The sequence below is a fragment of the Osmerus eperlanus genome, chromosome 23, assembly GCF_963692335.1.
Source record: "Osmerus eperlanus chromosome 23, fOsmEpe2.1, whole genome shotgun sequence".
NCBI lineage: Eukaryota > Metazoa > Chordata > Actinopteri > Osmeriformes > Osmeridae > Osmerus > Osmerus eperlanus.
In genome coordinates this window covers 4,769,935-4,787,127 of record NC_085040.1, presented here as the reverse complement: position 1 = coordinate 4,787,127, position 17,193 = coordinate 4,769,935, and the positions used below count along the sequence as shown (strand labels likewise).

Here is a 17,193-nt window from a genome sequence, read left to right as displayed (position 1 = left end):
TTTTTTCTCTCGAAGCATCGACAACACAGCTGACAGGTTAGGCTCTCCCTGTGAATACACATGCTAGAAAGAGTTTTGGCTTGCTGATGTTGTTGCTAATGGTCCTAATCATAGATATATATGAAGGCTTAATATATATTTTATTTTTTATATTTTATAATTTATATATATATCTATGGCGCTAATGCTCTGACATTCTGATTCCGCTTCGGATGCCATCAAGCGGGATCTCTGGTCGTAGTCAGTCCTTCACTAACCAATCAGCATTCATTGGCAGAATGCTAGCTAGTGTTATGGGCAACAACGACTCACCCTGTAAGAAATCGAAAGGACATAAGTACTCGTTCATTCAACTTTCGACCTATAATCCATGTTGAACATGCAAAAACTACAATCAAATCTGAGATTTCTCAACAACAATCAGGCGAAAGAGACAAATTTAGCCGTTAGCACCATAGATTCCCATTCAGCATGCACTCGCTCGCGGTCACCCCCAGTGCAACCAGTAGCTATTCTTAAACAGGCTCTGGCCCTACTCTCCACCTTCCATGTTTCAGTGAGTAGACCAACCAATCAGCGCACAGCTCATCTATATATTCATGAGCATACCATAAAATGAGAAAACCTAGCGTTTTTTCCCGGGACAAATTCACTGGAACCATCAGGGGGCATAGAACAGCACCCCGGGCCATTTTCAGCTCAACCAAGGTTACATAGGCCTACCCTATTCGGAGACCTTAAGGAACAGTGTGAAATACCCCCAAAACCCAGTCAATCACCCCTTTAAATTGAGCAATTTAGCATGCTAGTAAATGTTTTTAAAACTATAGATAAAATACCTAAATTGTGATATTTTTATTACACTGGCGAATTGCTTAGTGTGTGCTGGTAATGTTATATTTTTAGCGGAGATAACATCGCTAACATACAAGCAAGTTGCAAGTCTTGTAAGGAACACAAGCCTGTCTACTGTACCGTGTCCATATCGGTAGCGCTTTAATACTACAGACCGGTATCACTGTTACCCTTCCTTTCAAAAACAATTGAACGTGCTGTATCTAACCAACTGTCTAACTTTCTCTCTCAGAACAACCTGCTTGACCCCAACCAATCGGGCTTCAAGACTGGCCACTCCACAGAGACTGCCCTCCTTTCTGTCACCACTGCCCTCCAGTCTGCCAGAGCGGCTTCCAGGTCATGCGTCATCATTCTGCTGGACCTTTCTGCAGCGTTTGATACGGTTAACCACCAGATCCTGCTCGCCAGACTTTCTGAGATGGGCATCACTGGCACTGCACTCCAGTGGATCTCATCCTACCTGTCGGGAAGATCCTACCAGGTTTCCTGGGGAGGCAAACTGTCAGGCCCTCGCCAGCTCTCCACTGGTGTCCCACAGGGCTCCGTCCTTGGACCCCTCCTCTTCTCTCTGTACACCACCTCACTTGGACCAATCATCACCTCCCATGGCTTCTCCTACCACTGCTACGCTGACGACACGCAGCTGTACCTGTCGTTCCCCCCGACCGATCCGGGGATCTCAGCTAGGATTGAGGCCTGCCTCACAGACATCTCCGCCTGGATGACCGAGCACCACCTCCAGCTGAACCTCGCCAAAACAGAACTTCTCATCATCCCGGCTAAACCCTCCATCTCCCACGATCTCTCAATCACCCTGGGATCTGCGACGGTGACCCCTTCACCCTCTGCCAGGAACCTTGGGGTTACCATGGACGACAAGCTCTCCCTCACGGCCCACATTGCTGCGGTCTCCCGGTCGTGTAGATTCACCCTCTACAACATCCGGAAGATCAGGAGATACCTGTCTGAGCACTCCACCCAGCTGCTAGTCCAAGCACTTGTCCTCTCCAAGTTGGACTATTGCAACTCGCTGCTCGCTGGTCTCCCAGCATGTGCAACCCGCCCTCTTCAGAGGATTCAGAACGCAGCGGCCCGCCTGGTCTACAATCTACCCAGACGCTCCCATGTTACCCCGCTCCTCATCTCTCTCCACTGGCTACCTATCATGGCCCGTATCAGATTCAAGACCCTGGTATTGACCTTCCGAGCAGTGAACGGGACTGCACCCGTCTACATCAAGTCTCTCCTGCAGCCTTACACCCCCACCCGTCACCTACGGTCTTCTTCAGACAACCGCCTGGTGGTCCCACCGCTCAAGACCGCCCGGTCCCAACACAAGCTCTTCTCCTGTCTGGCCCCCCAGTGGTGGAATCAACTCCCCACCTCCATCAGAGACACTGACTGTCTCTCCACCTTCAAGAAAATGCTCAAGACGCACTTGTTCCGGGAGTACAACGGTACTTAGGAATGGTTCGCTTGACCCGATGTTAGTTTCCTCAAGGATCACAATGACTCTTGCTCAGAGACTTGTTGCTCTTGTGGTTAGTGGTAACTGATTTAAAATTGTTTGTACTCGCTGTGATATATTGTTTTTTATTATTGTTGCTTGTCTTTTTTTTCTTTTTTCCACAGGTACACTTGCACTTATAGCAGTTCATGTTGTTTAATTGTAACTTGTTTAACTACATGCTCTTATGGTTCTTCCCTTTGGCACTTACTTTGGTTGTTCACAATGTGTGCTTCATGTTTTGGCTACTCGCAATGTTTTGTGGCTATCTCGTTGTTATGATCAGTGACCTATGCACTTTGTAAAGCTCTCTCTTGGAAGTCGCTTTGGATAAAAGCGTCTGCTAAATGAATAAATGTAAATGTAATACCGCCATCTAATGTTTAAATATAAGAATTGCACGTGTAATGCTTACAGTAAACCACTAGATGGCGGCGTTGATGCGTTGGTTGTGTAACTAATGGTGAGCATAGCTGCCTCCCTCAATGTGGCTTACAGACAGTTGCCTCTCTTTTTATATGGGAGTCAATGGTAAAATCAGAACAGTGCCAAAAAAACTACCAGAAGCCGTCACAATATTACATCCGTAGTGGTTTAACAGTACCATCGAGAATGAATGGGAAGCGTTTTAGGGAGTTTTAATTAAAGAATCCTCGGTTGCAACGCTAAAAATAAACCACCAGATGACGGTATCACAATGCAAAGTATATATAATTACCCAGAAAGGGTTAGGTTTACGTACGCGTTGGTGGTATAGTGGTGAGCATAGCTGCCTTCCAAGCAGTTGACCCGGGTTCGATTCCCGGCCAACGCAAAACCTTTTACAAAAGGTAGAATGGGAATACGAAAATGTCGATATAACCACATATGAATCAATTAATTCAACACGGCTCTGGACAGGGTTGAGAGCTTGTTTACATACTCAAATATCAAAGTAAGAGGCTTCCACTACCGGTTTCCACTACCTACCCTGAAGAAACAGTCGTGGACGATAATGGGTAACAATGACTAGTGAGAGTTTGCTTGCTTTGCAACCATATGGTTTATTTAACAGCTATTTTACAAACTTGTATTTATCTCTCAAATATATTAAGTACAACAGAAAAGCATAGCATTAACATCTCAAAGGAGTTTTGGGCAAAATGGTGTGTCTGTGTGTGTCTTTCTACAAAGTTTGGCCATGTCCATGTTACTGAATCTGTTTATAAGTGAATGGTTGTTATCAGGCTTCTGCACAGCTTGATAACGACCCATTCATTTGGGTCAGTGGGCCCTGAGGACCAGATTTGAAGACCATTGGTCTTAACGATGATTGGCACATCAATCCAAATGTTGAAAATCTTGTGTGACCCATCTACAAACACTAAGAAAACCTTTAAAAAACACAAACCCATGTAAAATACACACACACTAAAAAAATAAGCCAACTGGCAAAATACAATTCAAAATATCTCAATTACAATTCAGTAACTAAACACACACTTAACATGTAGGATATCAACAACTTCAGTAAGCACTTTCACAAAATTATTTTCAACCTAAATTCCTTCTCAAAGAGCACTAGTTTATCCAAAAGGCTGCTTTTTAGGAGACTGGATTCATTTTGCTTCTATTTGTTCATTTGCTCCTTCTTGTTGGTCCGGCATGCTTGATGTATTATCTTTGACAGTGTTGGTCCCGTCTGACTCTCTGTCTGAATCGTCGTCCTCCTTGTCTTCCACTGCTTGTCCATTCTGGTCAACAGGAACCGCCCCATTCCTCTGAGACAGGACTGTGAAGAAGGCCTCTTGCCAATCACCCATCTCCATATATGCCAGAATGATCTCAAATACTGGAGACACAAATAAACTTGACATTATTGTCTAAAAGTCACTCTGCAACCTGAAGGTGAGGAAGGTATGGGTCCCTGCATTGGTTGTGCACAGGTAACCTGCCTGAAGCCCTCTGCAGTAATTCTGTAAGTAGAAACATCCACAGATATCGAACCATTTACTGTAGACAGCAGATTCAAGCCCATCCCTATGCATACTTACAAAAAATGTTTGTCTATAAACGCTGGGTATCCCCATGGGATGTATGTTATTGAGGGCATGATGAAGAGAACCATGTCAAAAGTCATGTCAAACCTGTCTGATGAAGAATTAATTTAAAGGATCTTTTGTCAATGTGCTTTGGCTTCCTTACCGTGATTGACTGCGAGCACTTTCCGGCTGTTCATCTTGACGAAGCTTTCTAGAGGGAGCTGTGCATGCTGAATCCCCAGCTCCTTGGCTCTCTCAAAGGAGATCCCCTTTCACCCAGTCATCCAAAACAAAACAGTCAGGTTTGTATTGTCAGTGAAGAAATTCTACAAATTGATTGTAGATTTGAATACTTGGGGTGGGTGTTGCGCATGGCGCACATTAAGTAAATCTGACCTTGTGGTGGTTGTGGTCAACCAGGCCTCCGATGACATAGGCTTTGGTGTCGTCCAGTTCAGTCAGCACATTTGGGGAGTCAGAGGTGAGGTACACTAGCTCCTCTCTGGGTATGACTTCATGGTAGTGCTCCGTTTTGATAGTTATATCCTGTCCGAGGAATACACACACACAAATTTCAGTATGATTTAAATGTGCACGTGTGGACCGAGTTGATGAGGGAATCAAAAGTGTGTGTGTGTGTGTGTGTGGGGGGGGACAACAACGACGACACTTGCCTTCCAATTCACCCATCCTTTGTCAGTTTCATCCATGTTTTGTTTTAACTGTCCACCGAGACTAGTTAAATAAAACTGTACAGGGTGTAAAGTTCGTCGATTCTCTGCATAGCACCTCTGGATTTGCTTGTGGAGCTTCCTCACGTCCTTCACATGGGGGGGGGGGGGGGGGGGGGGGGAGTGATTCAATACAACATTTCTATGATTTACGAAGAAAGAACGGTCCCATCTCTCTCGATTCATGTTTTACCTTGAACATCATGAGGCTGTCAAAGCTGCAGTCCACCACTAGTCTCAGAGGACTGGGCTGCACCTCACTGCGTAGACGCTTGCGGCTCACCCATTCAGCTCCCTCTTCCTCTTGAGTTGATTGCTCCTGTCGCCTCTTTTGTCTCTTTTCCTGGCACATCTGCCTGTGAAAAAGAACACAATTAAAACATAATACATGGATTATTTTTCCTATCATGGTACATTGACACCTTCCAAAATGTGTGAAGTCGCTGCCGGCTAAATAACTACTTCCCACTGATACTTTCGATGTCCTACAATACATTGCTTACTTGCTATCTGGCTTACCCAGCCTGGGAACCAGATGAGTCTACAAGGTCATGTTTTAGTTGAGAATCCCTCTGTCTGTGTGTGCCAATCGCACCCCCGAGGTCAATGCCCTCATCATCTTGGCCAGCAGAATCAGTGAGCCCATCTGCTCCTGAGGTCGGGAGCACCTCTTTCTGCACCTCCAACAGCTGAAGACCCTCCCCACAAGTGTGTGGAAACTCCTTCAGCTTCCCTACTGCATGACAGTGAGTGGTTGTAATGGCCATTTTGCTCAGCTTCTTAAAAACGGCCTTCCTTGCCCCGCCATGCAGTAGTATGCTATTTAGGTAATAAGAAAAGGCAGACATGCGAGGTTCTCTTCCTCTCACAGCGATAGCAGCCGCAGCACAAGTGGAAGGAAGAGAATGGTTGGTGGCAGTTGAAAAGATGGATAACAGGAATGGCGAAAGACGGTTGAGATCTGACTCTAAACTGGAAAATGAAAAAGACTTCAGATCCTCAGGTGATGACCTCCACAGAATGAAACCCTGGCTAGGGTTGCAGAGGGTTTTGCATTCATGCTGAACTAGCTCAAGAATTTTAACTTTGATTTCTTCCACAAGGTCCTTGTGTCTCATCATCAAGCCAGCAGCTGTTTTCCAGTTCTTCTTGCTGATGTTGTTCACAATCCCAGCATCATCTGGATGGCAGACATTGCAGACCGTTTTGCTTGATGGGTAATGGGTCATGACCTGAAAGGTAAAGGAAAGGTCTCATCAATATGTGAAGGATTGTGTTGGACTAGACATTGCCATTGTGATCAAATACACTGACTGTTGTGCTGCCTTCGGGTCACATGACCCAAAGGTTCACAACGAACCATCGTTGTGTTTACCCAATTTTACACAATAGAAAAACAATAAATAGCATTTTCTTTTAACCTTCGCAATGTGGGGGGTCTGAGACAGCCCGACGGTTAAAAGAAAATTCCTCACTTTGTTTTTGTATGCTGTAAAGTTGTCGCAATACAACGGTGGGTCACAATGACTGATGGGTCAGAATGACCCGAAGATAACACAAGGGTTAAATAAAGTGTGCTGAATTTGATTTGTTAAGATACCCAGTTGCTATTGCAAGATCAGATATATCCTACTCTTCCAGTGCATGAAAGAGGGATGGTTTGCGCGTACCATCATCCTCGCCTTCTCCCGTATAGCTAACCTACCAATCGCCATAAAAAATACGTCAAAGAAGTATCACTGCAAAAAAAAACTCTGCTCAGGCATGTGAGGTCACAGCAAAGAAGGCTACTGTACTGTACTATTTGTTCAGGCCATATTTTAATAGGCTACCAAATTAACTTTAGACTGCCTGGTAGTGGTAGCCTACAGAATGGATGCTATTAAGACAGTTGGCCACCGAGTCATGTTATTCTCAATGTCAAAATATGTTATATTTAAGGAGCAGGAGTTTGACAGCTTAACTTTACAATATGCTCACCTCGGTAATACTTCGCCGTGCAGACATGGATATTCTGGTCTGATTTGGAGCTGGCGGATTGGGCCAAAATTTATGAAGAACCCTCCTCGGCATCTTTGAAGCAGGAGGGTCCCAATTACTTTGATCTGCTGCTTTTGGTGCCGACGCTTGTTCACTCGAATCGGATTGTTTTTCTTCCTCTTCCCATTTTCTGAAAACGGGTAAATCCCGTTCGATTCTTGAAAGTATGCTGGTACACCTTCGGCAAGTTCGTATAGATTTTTCGGGACTTCTTTTCAAAGTCAATCCTAGATCAATTAGTCGATCAAAAACGGTTTTGGCATTTGATGTTTTTTCAAATATTTTTGTTGACTGACTAAACACACCTTTTATTTTCAAATTCTTATGGCAAAAACGGCAAAATTCGTCCACAGACATATTCACGCTTCACCATCACATCACGCTGTAGTCTGTTTACATGTTTCCGTCGCTCAGTGCTACGTAACACGTTTCGTTGTTCTAGTTTTACGGCGGTTGGCATCCAGTTTATTGGTGCATTACCGCATCCTTCCGCGAGTGTGAATTGTGAATCAGAGAATGGACTTTCAATCGAATCCCCCCCAAAACACTTACACACGCCCTAAAATACATATTATCCTCCACGCTTACAACATAGTCCTACTATAAAATCCTTATTCATTGATATCAGCCACCCAGCACTCCATCTCTGCTTCACTATCAAATCTTGTTAAGCCCCTGTAGCCTATCCCTTAACTGGGGCGAGGGCCCTGATGGGGAGGACTGGGGTAAGATGTCCCTGTCTGAGGACTGGGTCATGCCCAGCCACTATGACATGCATCTGGAATTAAGAAAATTAATTTCCCTGAGCCTTGTGCTCTCTCACCAATGCGAAGTAATCATTTAAATGTGAAATCACGCACCCCTACTTTCCTCAGAATCTTTCTGTGTCCCATTACCCCCACAACTCAAGCCCACGTGATCCATTAACTCCTCTTACTGACATCCCTCACAAGCATGTCTGGTGTTTCTCTACCACTTACATTGTTCTGATTATTACAGTGTGCCAACCTTAATCTTGCCAACAATTTCCCCTCTCCGGTTTCCACTACCTACCCTGATCAATTTGACACTTTTAAATTTGATATACATGCCTTCCTTTCCCAAATAGTTCTAGTCATAATCTATTTGATCTATTAAGTATCACAGAAAATGTAATCGTAACAATTAACAAACTTTATAACATGCTGTTTATGTGATGTTTTTTAATGACTATGGCTATGTGGATTTGGCACCAAATCACTACCATTAGTGAACTGAACATGAATTAAAAAATATATTATTAGTTAACATCGTTCTAGATGATTGGCACATCAAGCCAAATGCTGAAAATCTAGTGTGACCCTTCTACAAGCACTTCAAGACCTTAACCCTTGTGTTATCTTCCGGTCATTCTGACCTATCAGTCATTGTGACCCACCGTCGTATTGCGACAAATTTACCGCATACAAAAACAAAGTGAAGCATTTTCTTTTAACCGTTGGGCTGTCTCAGACCCCCCACATTGCAAAGGTTAAAAGAAAATTATTTTTATTTGTTTTTGTATTGTGTAAAATTGGGTAAACACAACGATGGTTCGTTATGAACCTTTGGGTCATGTGACCCGAAGGCAGCACAAGGGTTAAAAGAAACACATATGGGCCATCTTCCTCCACTGGCTTCCCATAACGGCCTGTATCAGATTCAAGACCCTGGTACTGACCTTCCGAGCGGTGAACGGGACTGCACCCGACTACATCAAGTCTCTCCTCCAGCCTTACAGCCCCACCCGCCACCTACAGTCTTCTTCTGACAACCGTCTGGTGGTCCCAACACAAGCTCTTCTCCTGTCTGGCCCCCAATGGTGGAATCAACTCCCCACCTCTATCAGAGACACTGACTGTCTCCCCACCTTCAAGAAAAGGCTCAAGACGCACTTGTTCCGGGAGTACAACAATACTTAGGGATGGTTTGCTGAACCTGATGTTAGTTTCCTCCAGGATCACAAATGACTTATTGAGACTTGTTGCTCTTGCTGGTTAGTTGTAACTGATTTAAAATTCTTGTACTCACTGTGAAATATATTATTGTTGCTTGCTTTTCTACAGGTACACCTCTTGCACTTTGAGGTTCATTTTGTTTAATTGTAACTTGTTTAACTACATGCTCTTGTGGTTCTGGCCTTTGGCAAATATTTGGTTTTTCACAATGTATGCTTCATGTTTGGTTACCCGCAATGTTTGGGGCTATCTCGTTATGGTCAGTGACCTATGCACTTTTGTAAAGCTCTCTTTTGGAAGTCGCTTTGGATAAAAACGTCTGCTAAATGAATGTAAATGCATGGAAAACAAGCACAAAATACAATTTTTTAACTCAAATGGGAAACATTTCAATTACAACAACATCAGTAGGCAGAAACAAAATATTTGAAATCTTAATGGATTCTTAGAGCACTGTAGTCTCTGCAAAATGCCACTCTTTAGAAGCCTCAATTGACTATGCTTCTATTTGTTCATTTGCTCTTTCTTGTTGGTCCGGCATGCTTGATGTATTATCTTTGACAGTGTTGGTCCCGTCTGACTCTCTGTCTGAATCCTCGTCCTCCTTGTCTTCCACTGCTTGGCCATTCTGGTCAACAGGAACCGCCCTTTTCCTCTGCGGCAGGACTGTGAAGAAGGACTCTTGCCAATCACCCATCTCCATATACGACAGAATGATCTCAAATACTGGAGACACAAATAAACTTGACATTATTGTCTAAAAGTGACTCAGCTACCTGAAGGTGAGGAAGGTATGGGTCCCTGCATTGGTTGTGCACAGGTAACCTGCCTGAGGCCCTCTCCAGTAATGTGCCTTCCCATTCTGTTTGTAGAAACTTCCATAGGGGGGCTTCCTTACCGTGATTGACTGCGAGCACTTTCCGGCTGTTCATCTCGACGAAGCTTTCTAGAGGGAGCTGTGCATGCTGAATCCCCAGCTCCTTGGCTCTCTCAAAGGAGACTCCCTTTCACCCAGTCATCCAAAACAAAACAGTCAGGTTTGTATTGTCAGTGAAGAAATTCTTACATTTACATTTAGTCATTCTTCAAATTGATTGTAGATTTGAATACTTGGGGTGGGTGTTGCGAATGGCCCACATTAAGTAAATCTGACCTTGTGGTGGTTGTGGTCAACCAGGCCTCCGATGACATAGGCTTTGGTGTCGTCCAGTTCAGTCAGCACATTTGGGGAGTCAGAGGTGAGGTACACTAGCTCCTCTCTGGGTATGACTTCATGGTAGTGCTCCGTTTTGATAGTTATATCCTGTCCGAGGAATACACACACACTAATTTCAGTATGATTTAAATGTGCACGTGTGGACCGAGTTGATGAGGGAATCAAAAGTGTGTGTGTGTGTGTGTGTGTGGGGGGGGACAACAACGACGACACTTGCCTTCCAATTCACCCATCCTTTGTCAGTTTCATCCATGTTTTGTTTTAACTGTCCACCGAGACTAGTTAAATAAAACTGTACAGGGTGTAAAGTGCGCCGATTCTCTGCATAGCACCTCTGGATTTGCTTGTGGAGCTTCCTCACGTCCTTCACATGGGGGGGGGGGGGAGTGATTCAATACAACATTTCTATGATTTACGAAGAAAGAACGGTCCCATCTCTCTCGATTCATGTTTTACCTTGAACATCATGAGGCTGTCAAAGCTGCAGTCCACCACTAGTCTCAGAGGACTGGGCTGCACCTCACTGCGTAGACGCTTGCGGCTCACCCATTCAGCTCCCTCTTCCTCTTGAGTTGATTGCTCCTGTCGCCTCTTTTGTCTCTTTTCCTCGCACATCTGCCTGTGAAAAAGAACACAATTAAAACATAATACATGGATTATTTTTCCTATCATGGTACATTGTGACACCTTCCAAAATGTCTGAAGTCGCTGCCGGCTAAATAAATACTTCTCACTGATACTTTCGATGTAGGATTAGTCTAACGACATTCAATACATTTCTTACTTGCTATCTGGCTTACCCAGCCTTGGAACCAGATGAGTCTACAAGGTCATGTTTTAGTTGAGAATCCCTCTGTCTGTGTGTGCCAATCGCACCCCCGAGGTCAATGCCCTCCTCATCTTGGCCAGCAGAATCAGTGAGCCCATCTGCTCCTGAGGTCGGGAGCACCTCTTTCTGCACCTCCAACAGCTGAAGACCCTCCTCACAAGTGTGTGGAAACTCCTTCAGCTTCCCTACTGCATTACAGTGAGTGGTTGTAATGGCCATTTTGCTCAGCTTCTTAAAAACGGCCTTCCTTGCTCCGCCATGCAGTAGTATGCTATTTAGGTAATAAGAAAAGGCAGACATGCGAGGTTCTCTTCCTCTCAAAGCGATAGCAGCCGCAGCACAAGTGGAAGGAAGAGAATGGTTGGTGGCAGTTGAAAAGATGGATAACAGGAATGGCGAAAGACGCTTGAGATCTGACTCTAAACTGGAAAATGAAAAAGACTTCAGATCCTCAGGTGATGACCTCCACAGAATGAAACCCTGGCTAGGGTTGCAGAGGGTTTTGCATTCATGCTGAACTAGCTCAAGAATTTTAACTTTGATATCTTCCACAAGGTCCTTGTGTTTTATTATCAAGCGAGCAGCTGTTTTCCAGTTCTTCTTGCTGATGTTGTTCACAATCCCAGCATCATCTGGATGGCAGACATTGCAGACCGTTTGGCCTGATGGGTAATGGGTGATGACCTGAAACGTAAAGGAAAGGTTTCATCAATATGTGTTTCATCGTTTCAAAAATAAAAGTCCATAATCCAAAGAGTGTATATTATTGTTTGTTTACTTAGATTAAAATAAAAAATATAACATTGTCAGGATAGTATTTTTAACAGAATAGTATAGGTCAAAAACTGGTGCTTCAAGGTCCAAAAAACTAATGAATGTTTCGCGGGGATTCTTGCCTTTCACGTGCAAACAAACAGCCAATCAAATAAGGTAGAAAATGGCTACAACACTAATTGCTATTGCAAAATCAGATTTATCCTTCTCTTCCAGTGCATGAAAGAGGGATGGTTTGCGTGTACCATCATCCTCGCTTTCTCCCGTATCTACCCTACCAATCGCCATAAAAAACGCGGCAAAGAAGTATCACTGCAAAAAAAAACTGCTCAGGCATTTGAGGTCACAGCAAGGAAGGCTACTGTACTATTTGCTCAGGCCATATTTTAATAGGCTACCAAATTAACTTTCGACTGCCTGGCAGTGGTAGCCTACAGAATGGATGCTATTAAGACAGTTGGCAATCGAGTCCATGTTATTCTCAATGTCGAAATATGTTATATTTAAGGAGCAGGAGTTTGACAGCTTAATTCAACTTTACAATATGCTCACCTCTGTAATACTTCGCCGTGCAGACATGGATATTCTGGTCTGACTTGGATCTGGCGGATTGGGCCAAAATTTATGAAGAACCCTCTTTGGCATCTTTGAAGCAGGAGGGTCCCAATTACTTTGATCTGCTGCTTTTGGTGCCGACGCTTGTTCACTCGAATCGGATTGTTTTTCTTCCTGTTCACTCGAATCGGATTGTTTTTCTTCCTCTTCCCATTTTCTGAAAACGGTTAAATCCCGTTCGATTCTTGAAAGTATGCTGGTACACCTTCGACAAGTTCGTATAGATTTTTCGGGACTTCTTTTCAAAGTCAATCCTAGATCAATTAGTCGATCAAAAACGGTTTTGGCATTTGATGTTTTTTCAAATATTTTTGTTGACTGACTAAAAACACCTTTTATTTTCAAATTTTTATGGCAAAAACGGCAAAATTCGTCCACAGACATATTGACGCTTCACCATCACATCACGCTGTAGTCTGTTTACATGTTTCCGTCGCTCAGTGCTACGTAACACGTTTCGTTGTTCTGGTTTTACGGCGGTTCGGCATCCAGTTTATTGGTGCATTACCGCATCCTTCCGCGAGTGTGAACAGTGAATCAGAGAATGAGAATGGACTTTCAATCGAATCCCCCCCAAAACACTTACACACACCCTAAAATACATATTATCCTCCACGCTTACAACATAGTCCTACTATAAAATCCTTTCTCATTGATATCAGCCACCCAGCACTCCATCTCTGTTTCACTATCAAATCTTGTTAAGCCCCTGTAGCCTATCCCTTAAGAAAATGAATTGCCCTAAACCTGTGCTCTCTCACCAATGCGCAGTAATCTATTAAATGTGAAATCACGCACCCCTACTTTCCTCAGCATCTTTCTGTGTCCCATTACCCCCACAACTCAAGCCCACGTGATCCACTAACTCCTCTTACTGACATCCCTCACAACACAAGCATGTCTGGTGTTTCTCTACCACTTACATTGTTAAGATTATTACAGTGTGCCAACCTTAATCTTGCCAACAGTTTCCCCTCTCCGGTTTCCACTACCTACCCTGATCAATTTGACACTTTTACATTTGATATACAGTACCAGTCAAAGGTTTGGACACGTTTTCCCATTGGGTTGTGTCCAAACCTTTGACTGGTACTGTATATAGGCCTACCATTATACTCTCACATATATACCGGCATACTCTCTTACATGCACAGCCAAACTTTCCTTTATTTACTTTCATACTCTCTTCCACAGATTGATATTCTCTCTTACACACACTAAAATACCCTCTTATATGCACCATCATATGGACAATATGTAAGAGAGACAAATAGTATGTGTGAAACAGAATGATAGTATATGTAAGTAAGATTAATAGTCTATGTGAATAAGAATAGTTATATGTAAGAACCAGTGGCAATTTCTTTAAGACTGCAAGGGAAGCTCAGCTTCCCCTAAAATGTCAAAAAATTAATGGTCAAATATTTACTAGTGTTAACATTTTAAATGCGTTAGAACACGTTCATATCGAAGACGAGTTCGTTCAGAATCAGCAACATATATTAGCAGGTCGACTGACTGATTTCCTTCTCATACATTCCCTTAGCGTCACAGTGCATTTCCCTGTTGAAGCCTATGGAGGACTAAACCTGCCATAATTAAAATTAAATGAATAAATAAATGTATCAATAAATAAATAAAAATGTATGAAAATATATTAATTACGTATTTTCATGAATATTTTGTATTCATTTATTTCTTTCCTCATTTATTTCTGTATTTATTTATTTCTGTATTTATTTATTTCTGTATTTCCTTGTCCTTAAGCTAATGAGGTAAACTGTCAATCAATGTACAGCACCAGTCAAAAGTTTGGACACAACCCAATGGGACAATGTGTCCAAACTTTTAACTGGTACTGTACATGCCTTCCTTTCCCAAAAAGTTATATTCATAATGTCTTTGATCTATTAAGTATCACAGAAAATGTCATTGTAACAATTAACAAACTTTATAACATGCTGTTTATGTGATGTTTTTGAACGACTGGACGGATTTGGCACCAAATCACTACCATTAGTGAACTGAACATGAATTAAAAGATATATTAATATTAGTTAACATCGTTCTAGATGATTGGCACATCAAGCCAAATGCTGAAAATCTCGTGTGACCCATCTACAAGCACTTCAAGACCTTAAAAGAAACACATATGGGCCATGGAAAACAAGCACCAAATACAATTTTTGTATTTTTTTACAACTCAAAAAGTCAGTAAGCAGAAACAAAATATTTTAAATCTTAATGGATTCTTAAAGCACTGTAGCCTAAAAAAAAGCCACTCTTTAAAAGCCTCAATTGACTATGCTTCTATTTGTTCATTTGCTCCTTCTTGTTGGTCCGGCATGCTTGATGTATTATCTTTGACAGTGTTGGTCCCGTCTGACTCTCTGTCTGAATCCTCGTCCTCCTTGTCTTCCACTGCTTGGCCATTCTGGTCAACAGGAACCGCCCCTTTCCTCTGAGGCAGGACTGTGAAGAAGGCCTCTTGCCAATCACCCATCTCCATATACGACAGAATGATCTCAAATACTGGAGACACAAATAAACTTGACATTATTGTCTAAAAGTGACTCCGAAACCTGAAGGTGAGGAAGGTATGGGTCCCTGCATTGGTTGTGCACAGGTAACCTGCCTGAGGCCCTCTCCAGTAATGTGCCTTCCCATTCTGTTGATTCTGCTGAAACTTCCCTAGGGGGGCTTCCTTACCGTGATTGACTGCGAGCACTTTCCGGCTGTTCATCTTGACGAAGCTTTCTAGAGGGAGCTGTGCATGCTGAATCCCCAGCTCCTTGGCTCTCTCAAAGGAGATCCCCTTTCACCCAGTCATCCAAAACAAAACAGTCAGGTTTGTATTGTCAGTGAAGAAATTCTACAAATTGATTGTAGATTTGAATACTTGGGGTGGGTGTTGCGAATGGCGCACATTAAGTAAATCTGACCTTGTGGTGGTTGTGGTCAACCAGGCCTCCGATGACATAGGCTTTGGTGTCGTCCAGTTCAGTCAGCACATTTGGGGAGTCAGAGGTGAGGTACACTAGCTCCTCTCTGGGTATGACTTCATGGTAGTGCTCCGTTTTGATAGTTATATCCTACACACACACACAAATTTCAGTATGATTTAAATGTGCACGTGTGGACCGAGTTGATGAGGGAATCAAAAGTGTGTGTGTGTGTGTGTGTGTGGGGGGGACAACAACGACGACACTTGCCTTCCAATTCACCCATCCTTTGTCAGTTTCATCCATGTTTTGTTTTAACTGTCCACCGAGACTGGTTAAATAAAACTGTACAGGGTGTAAAGTGCGTCGATTCTCTGCATAGCACCTCTGGATTTGCTTGTGGAGCTTCCTCACGTCCTTCACATGGGGGGGGGGGGGGGGGGGAGTGATTCAATACAACATTTCTATGATTTACGAAGAAAGAACGGCCCCATCGCTCTCAATTCATGTTTTACCTTGAACATCATGAGGCTGTCAAAGCTGCAGTCCACCACTAGTCTCAGAGGACTGGGCTGCACCTCACTGCGTAGACGCTTGCGGCTCACCCATTCAGCTCCCTCTTCCTCTTGAGTTGATCGCTCCTGTCGCTTCTTTTGCCTCTTCTCCTTGCGCCTCTGCCTGAGAAATAGAACACAATCCAAACCATTTTAATATATATCTAGGAATGCTCTTACAAACGAATGGATGAGATGTCAAGAGAGAATCAAACAACACATAAAAATAAAATGTTGCATGCTTTGATTGTGTAAATCAGGATGAAGACAAAGGAATCATGATTTTTTTTGCCAGTTCTCAAAAAAGTTTCTTCCCGCACAGGATGTAGCTGTAATGTAGGCTACATACTTGGCAGAGATTACATAACATCAGCTGTGGTTCCTTACTTTCGAAGGTCCCTCTGCTCCTCCCATTGCTGATGTTTCAAGAGTTTTTTCCTCTGCCTTTTTGAAATAGTGTCTGTCTGACTGTTATTGGAATCTCCACACGAGGGTTCTGTAATCACATCATTTCCCTCATGGGACATTGTGACACCTTCCAAAATGTCTAATGTTGTAGCCAGCTAGCTAGCAACTTTCCACTGATACTGGCTATACACTGGCTAGCAGGCTTACCAGACTTTTTTTGCTTGTCTAGCGTTATCTCATTGCCTAGCCAGCACAGCAGAGCAGCCAGCTTGTAACGTTGTGTGGTGATGCTGTTGTGTGGTGTACGCACGAGCGAACAAACGTATTCAATCGAACGGAATATAAGTCGTTAAAGCAGTACAAAACCGTAATTATTTACACTTGTTTGCTAACATGTTGAGAACAGTCTTCAAACTAACATGACATGTGAAAGATTGTCGCATTTTATTGACGTCATGTCAATCGCTCACGTGACGTAGACAGTTTTAGTGAGTTTTTAAAACGCATCTATTTCAAGTGAAGTAATACCATCGGTCGTCTATGGATACACACACATAACCTACATACATACCTACATAAAGCCACAGAAAGTCCTGGTTCTTATTTTGGACTAGAAATAGACCTTCCACAGAAATATAGGGAATTTGTTCGAATTTTATTATTGTCATTTCACATGCTTTTGTCAGCAGTCATTACAAATGATAGTACACATTTTACGTTTA

General features: G+C 43.1%; 3 protein-coding genes and 1 non-coding gene across 8 annotated transcripts; 1 reads left to right on the top strand and 3 right to left on the bottom strand.

Moving 5' to 3' along the window:
* The first annotated feature begins 3,107 nt into the window (after positions 1 to 3,107).
* Positions 3,108 to 3,179, top strand: trnag-ucc (transfer RNA glycine (anticodon UCC)). Its single transcript has one exon. It is a non-coding gene; the product is annotated as a tRNA-Gly (tRNA).
* A 254-nt stretch (positions 3,180 to 3,433) lies between these two features.
* Positions 3,434 to 7,574, bottom strand: LOC134009711 (tRNA methyltransferase 10 homolog A-like). 3 transcript variants are annotated; one of them, XM_062449332.1, is made up of 7 exons: positions 7,098 to 7,573; positions 5,637 to 6,349; positions 5,311 to 5,473; positions 5,061 to 5,207; positions 4,783 to 4,932; positions 4,550 to 4,655; positions 3,434 to 4,196 (listed from the first exon to the last, which is right to left on the bottom strand). In XM_062449332.1, exons 1-7 carry the CDS (start codon positions 7,512 to 7,514, stop codon positions 3,964 to 3,966), a joined length of 1,929 nt encoding a protein of 642 aa, XP_062305316.1. In that variant the 5' UTR covers positions 7,515 to 7,573; the 3' UTR covers positions 3,434 to 3,963. The 3 variants fall into 3 exon arrangements, with proteins under 3 accessions (XP_062305316.1, XP_062305319.1, XP_062305318.1); XM_062449334.1 differs by having other exon boundaries at positions 4,180 to 4,320; positions 7,098 to 7,574; XM_062449335.1 differs by lacking the exon at positions 7,098 to 7,573 and having other exon boundaries at positions 3,439 to 4,196; positions 5,621 to 5,722.
* Positions 7,575 to 9,485: 1,911 nt separating this feature from the next.
* On the bottom strand, positions 9,486 to 13,036 carry LOC134009710 (tRNA methyltransferase 10 homolog A-like). Of its 3 annotated transcripts, none has more exons than XM_062449331.1 (7): positions 12,505 to 13,036; positions 11,134 to 11,862; positions 10,806 to 10,968; positions 10,567 to 10,713; positions 10,287 to 10,436; positions 10,032 to 10,137; positions 9,486 to 9,859 (listed from the first exon to the last, which is right to left on the bottom strand). In XM_062449331.1, the coding sequence occupies exons 3-7, from the start codon at positions 10,962 to 10,964 to the stop codon at positions 9,630 to 9,632; spliced, it is 792 nt and encodes a 263-aa protein (XP_062305315.1). In that variant the 5' UTR covers positions 10,965 to 10,968; positions 11,134 to 11,862; positions 12,505 to 13,036; the 3' UTR covers positions 9,486 to 9,629. The 3 variants fall into 3 exon arrangements, with proteins under 3 accessions (XP_062305315.1, XP_062305313.1, XP_062305314.1); XM_062449329.1 differs by having other exon boundaries at positions 11,150 to 11,862; positions 12,505 to 13,034; XM_062449330.1 differs by having other exon boundaries at positions 9,486 to 9,799; positions 11,150 to 11,862; positions 12,505 to 13,034.
* Positions 13,037 to 14,788: 1,752 nt separating this feature from the next.
* Positions 14,789 to 16,916, bottom strand: trmt10a (tRNA methyltransferase 10A). The gene is made up of 6 exons (XM_062449864.1): positions 16,451 to 16,916; positions 16,025 to 16,187; positions 15,780 to 15,926; positions 15,510 to 15,659; positions 15,277 to 15,382; positions 14,789 to 15,099 (listed from the first exon to the last, which is right to left on the bottom strand). Exons 1-6 carry the CDS (start codon positions 16,588 to 16,590, stop codon positions 14,870 to 14,872), a joined length of 936 nt encoding a protein of 311 aa, XP_062305848.1. The 5' UTR covers positions 16,591 to 16,916; the 3' UTR covers positions 14,789 to 14,869.
* Between the last annotated feature and the right edge of the window lie 277 nt (positions 16,917 to 17,193).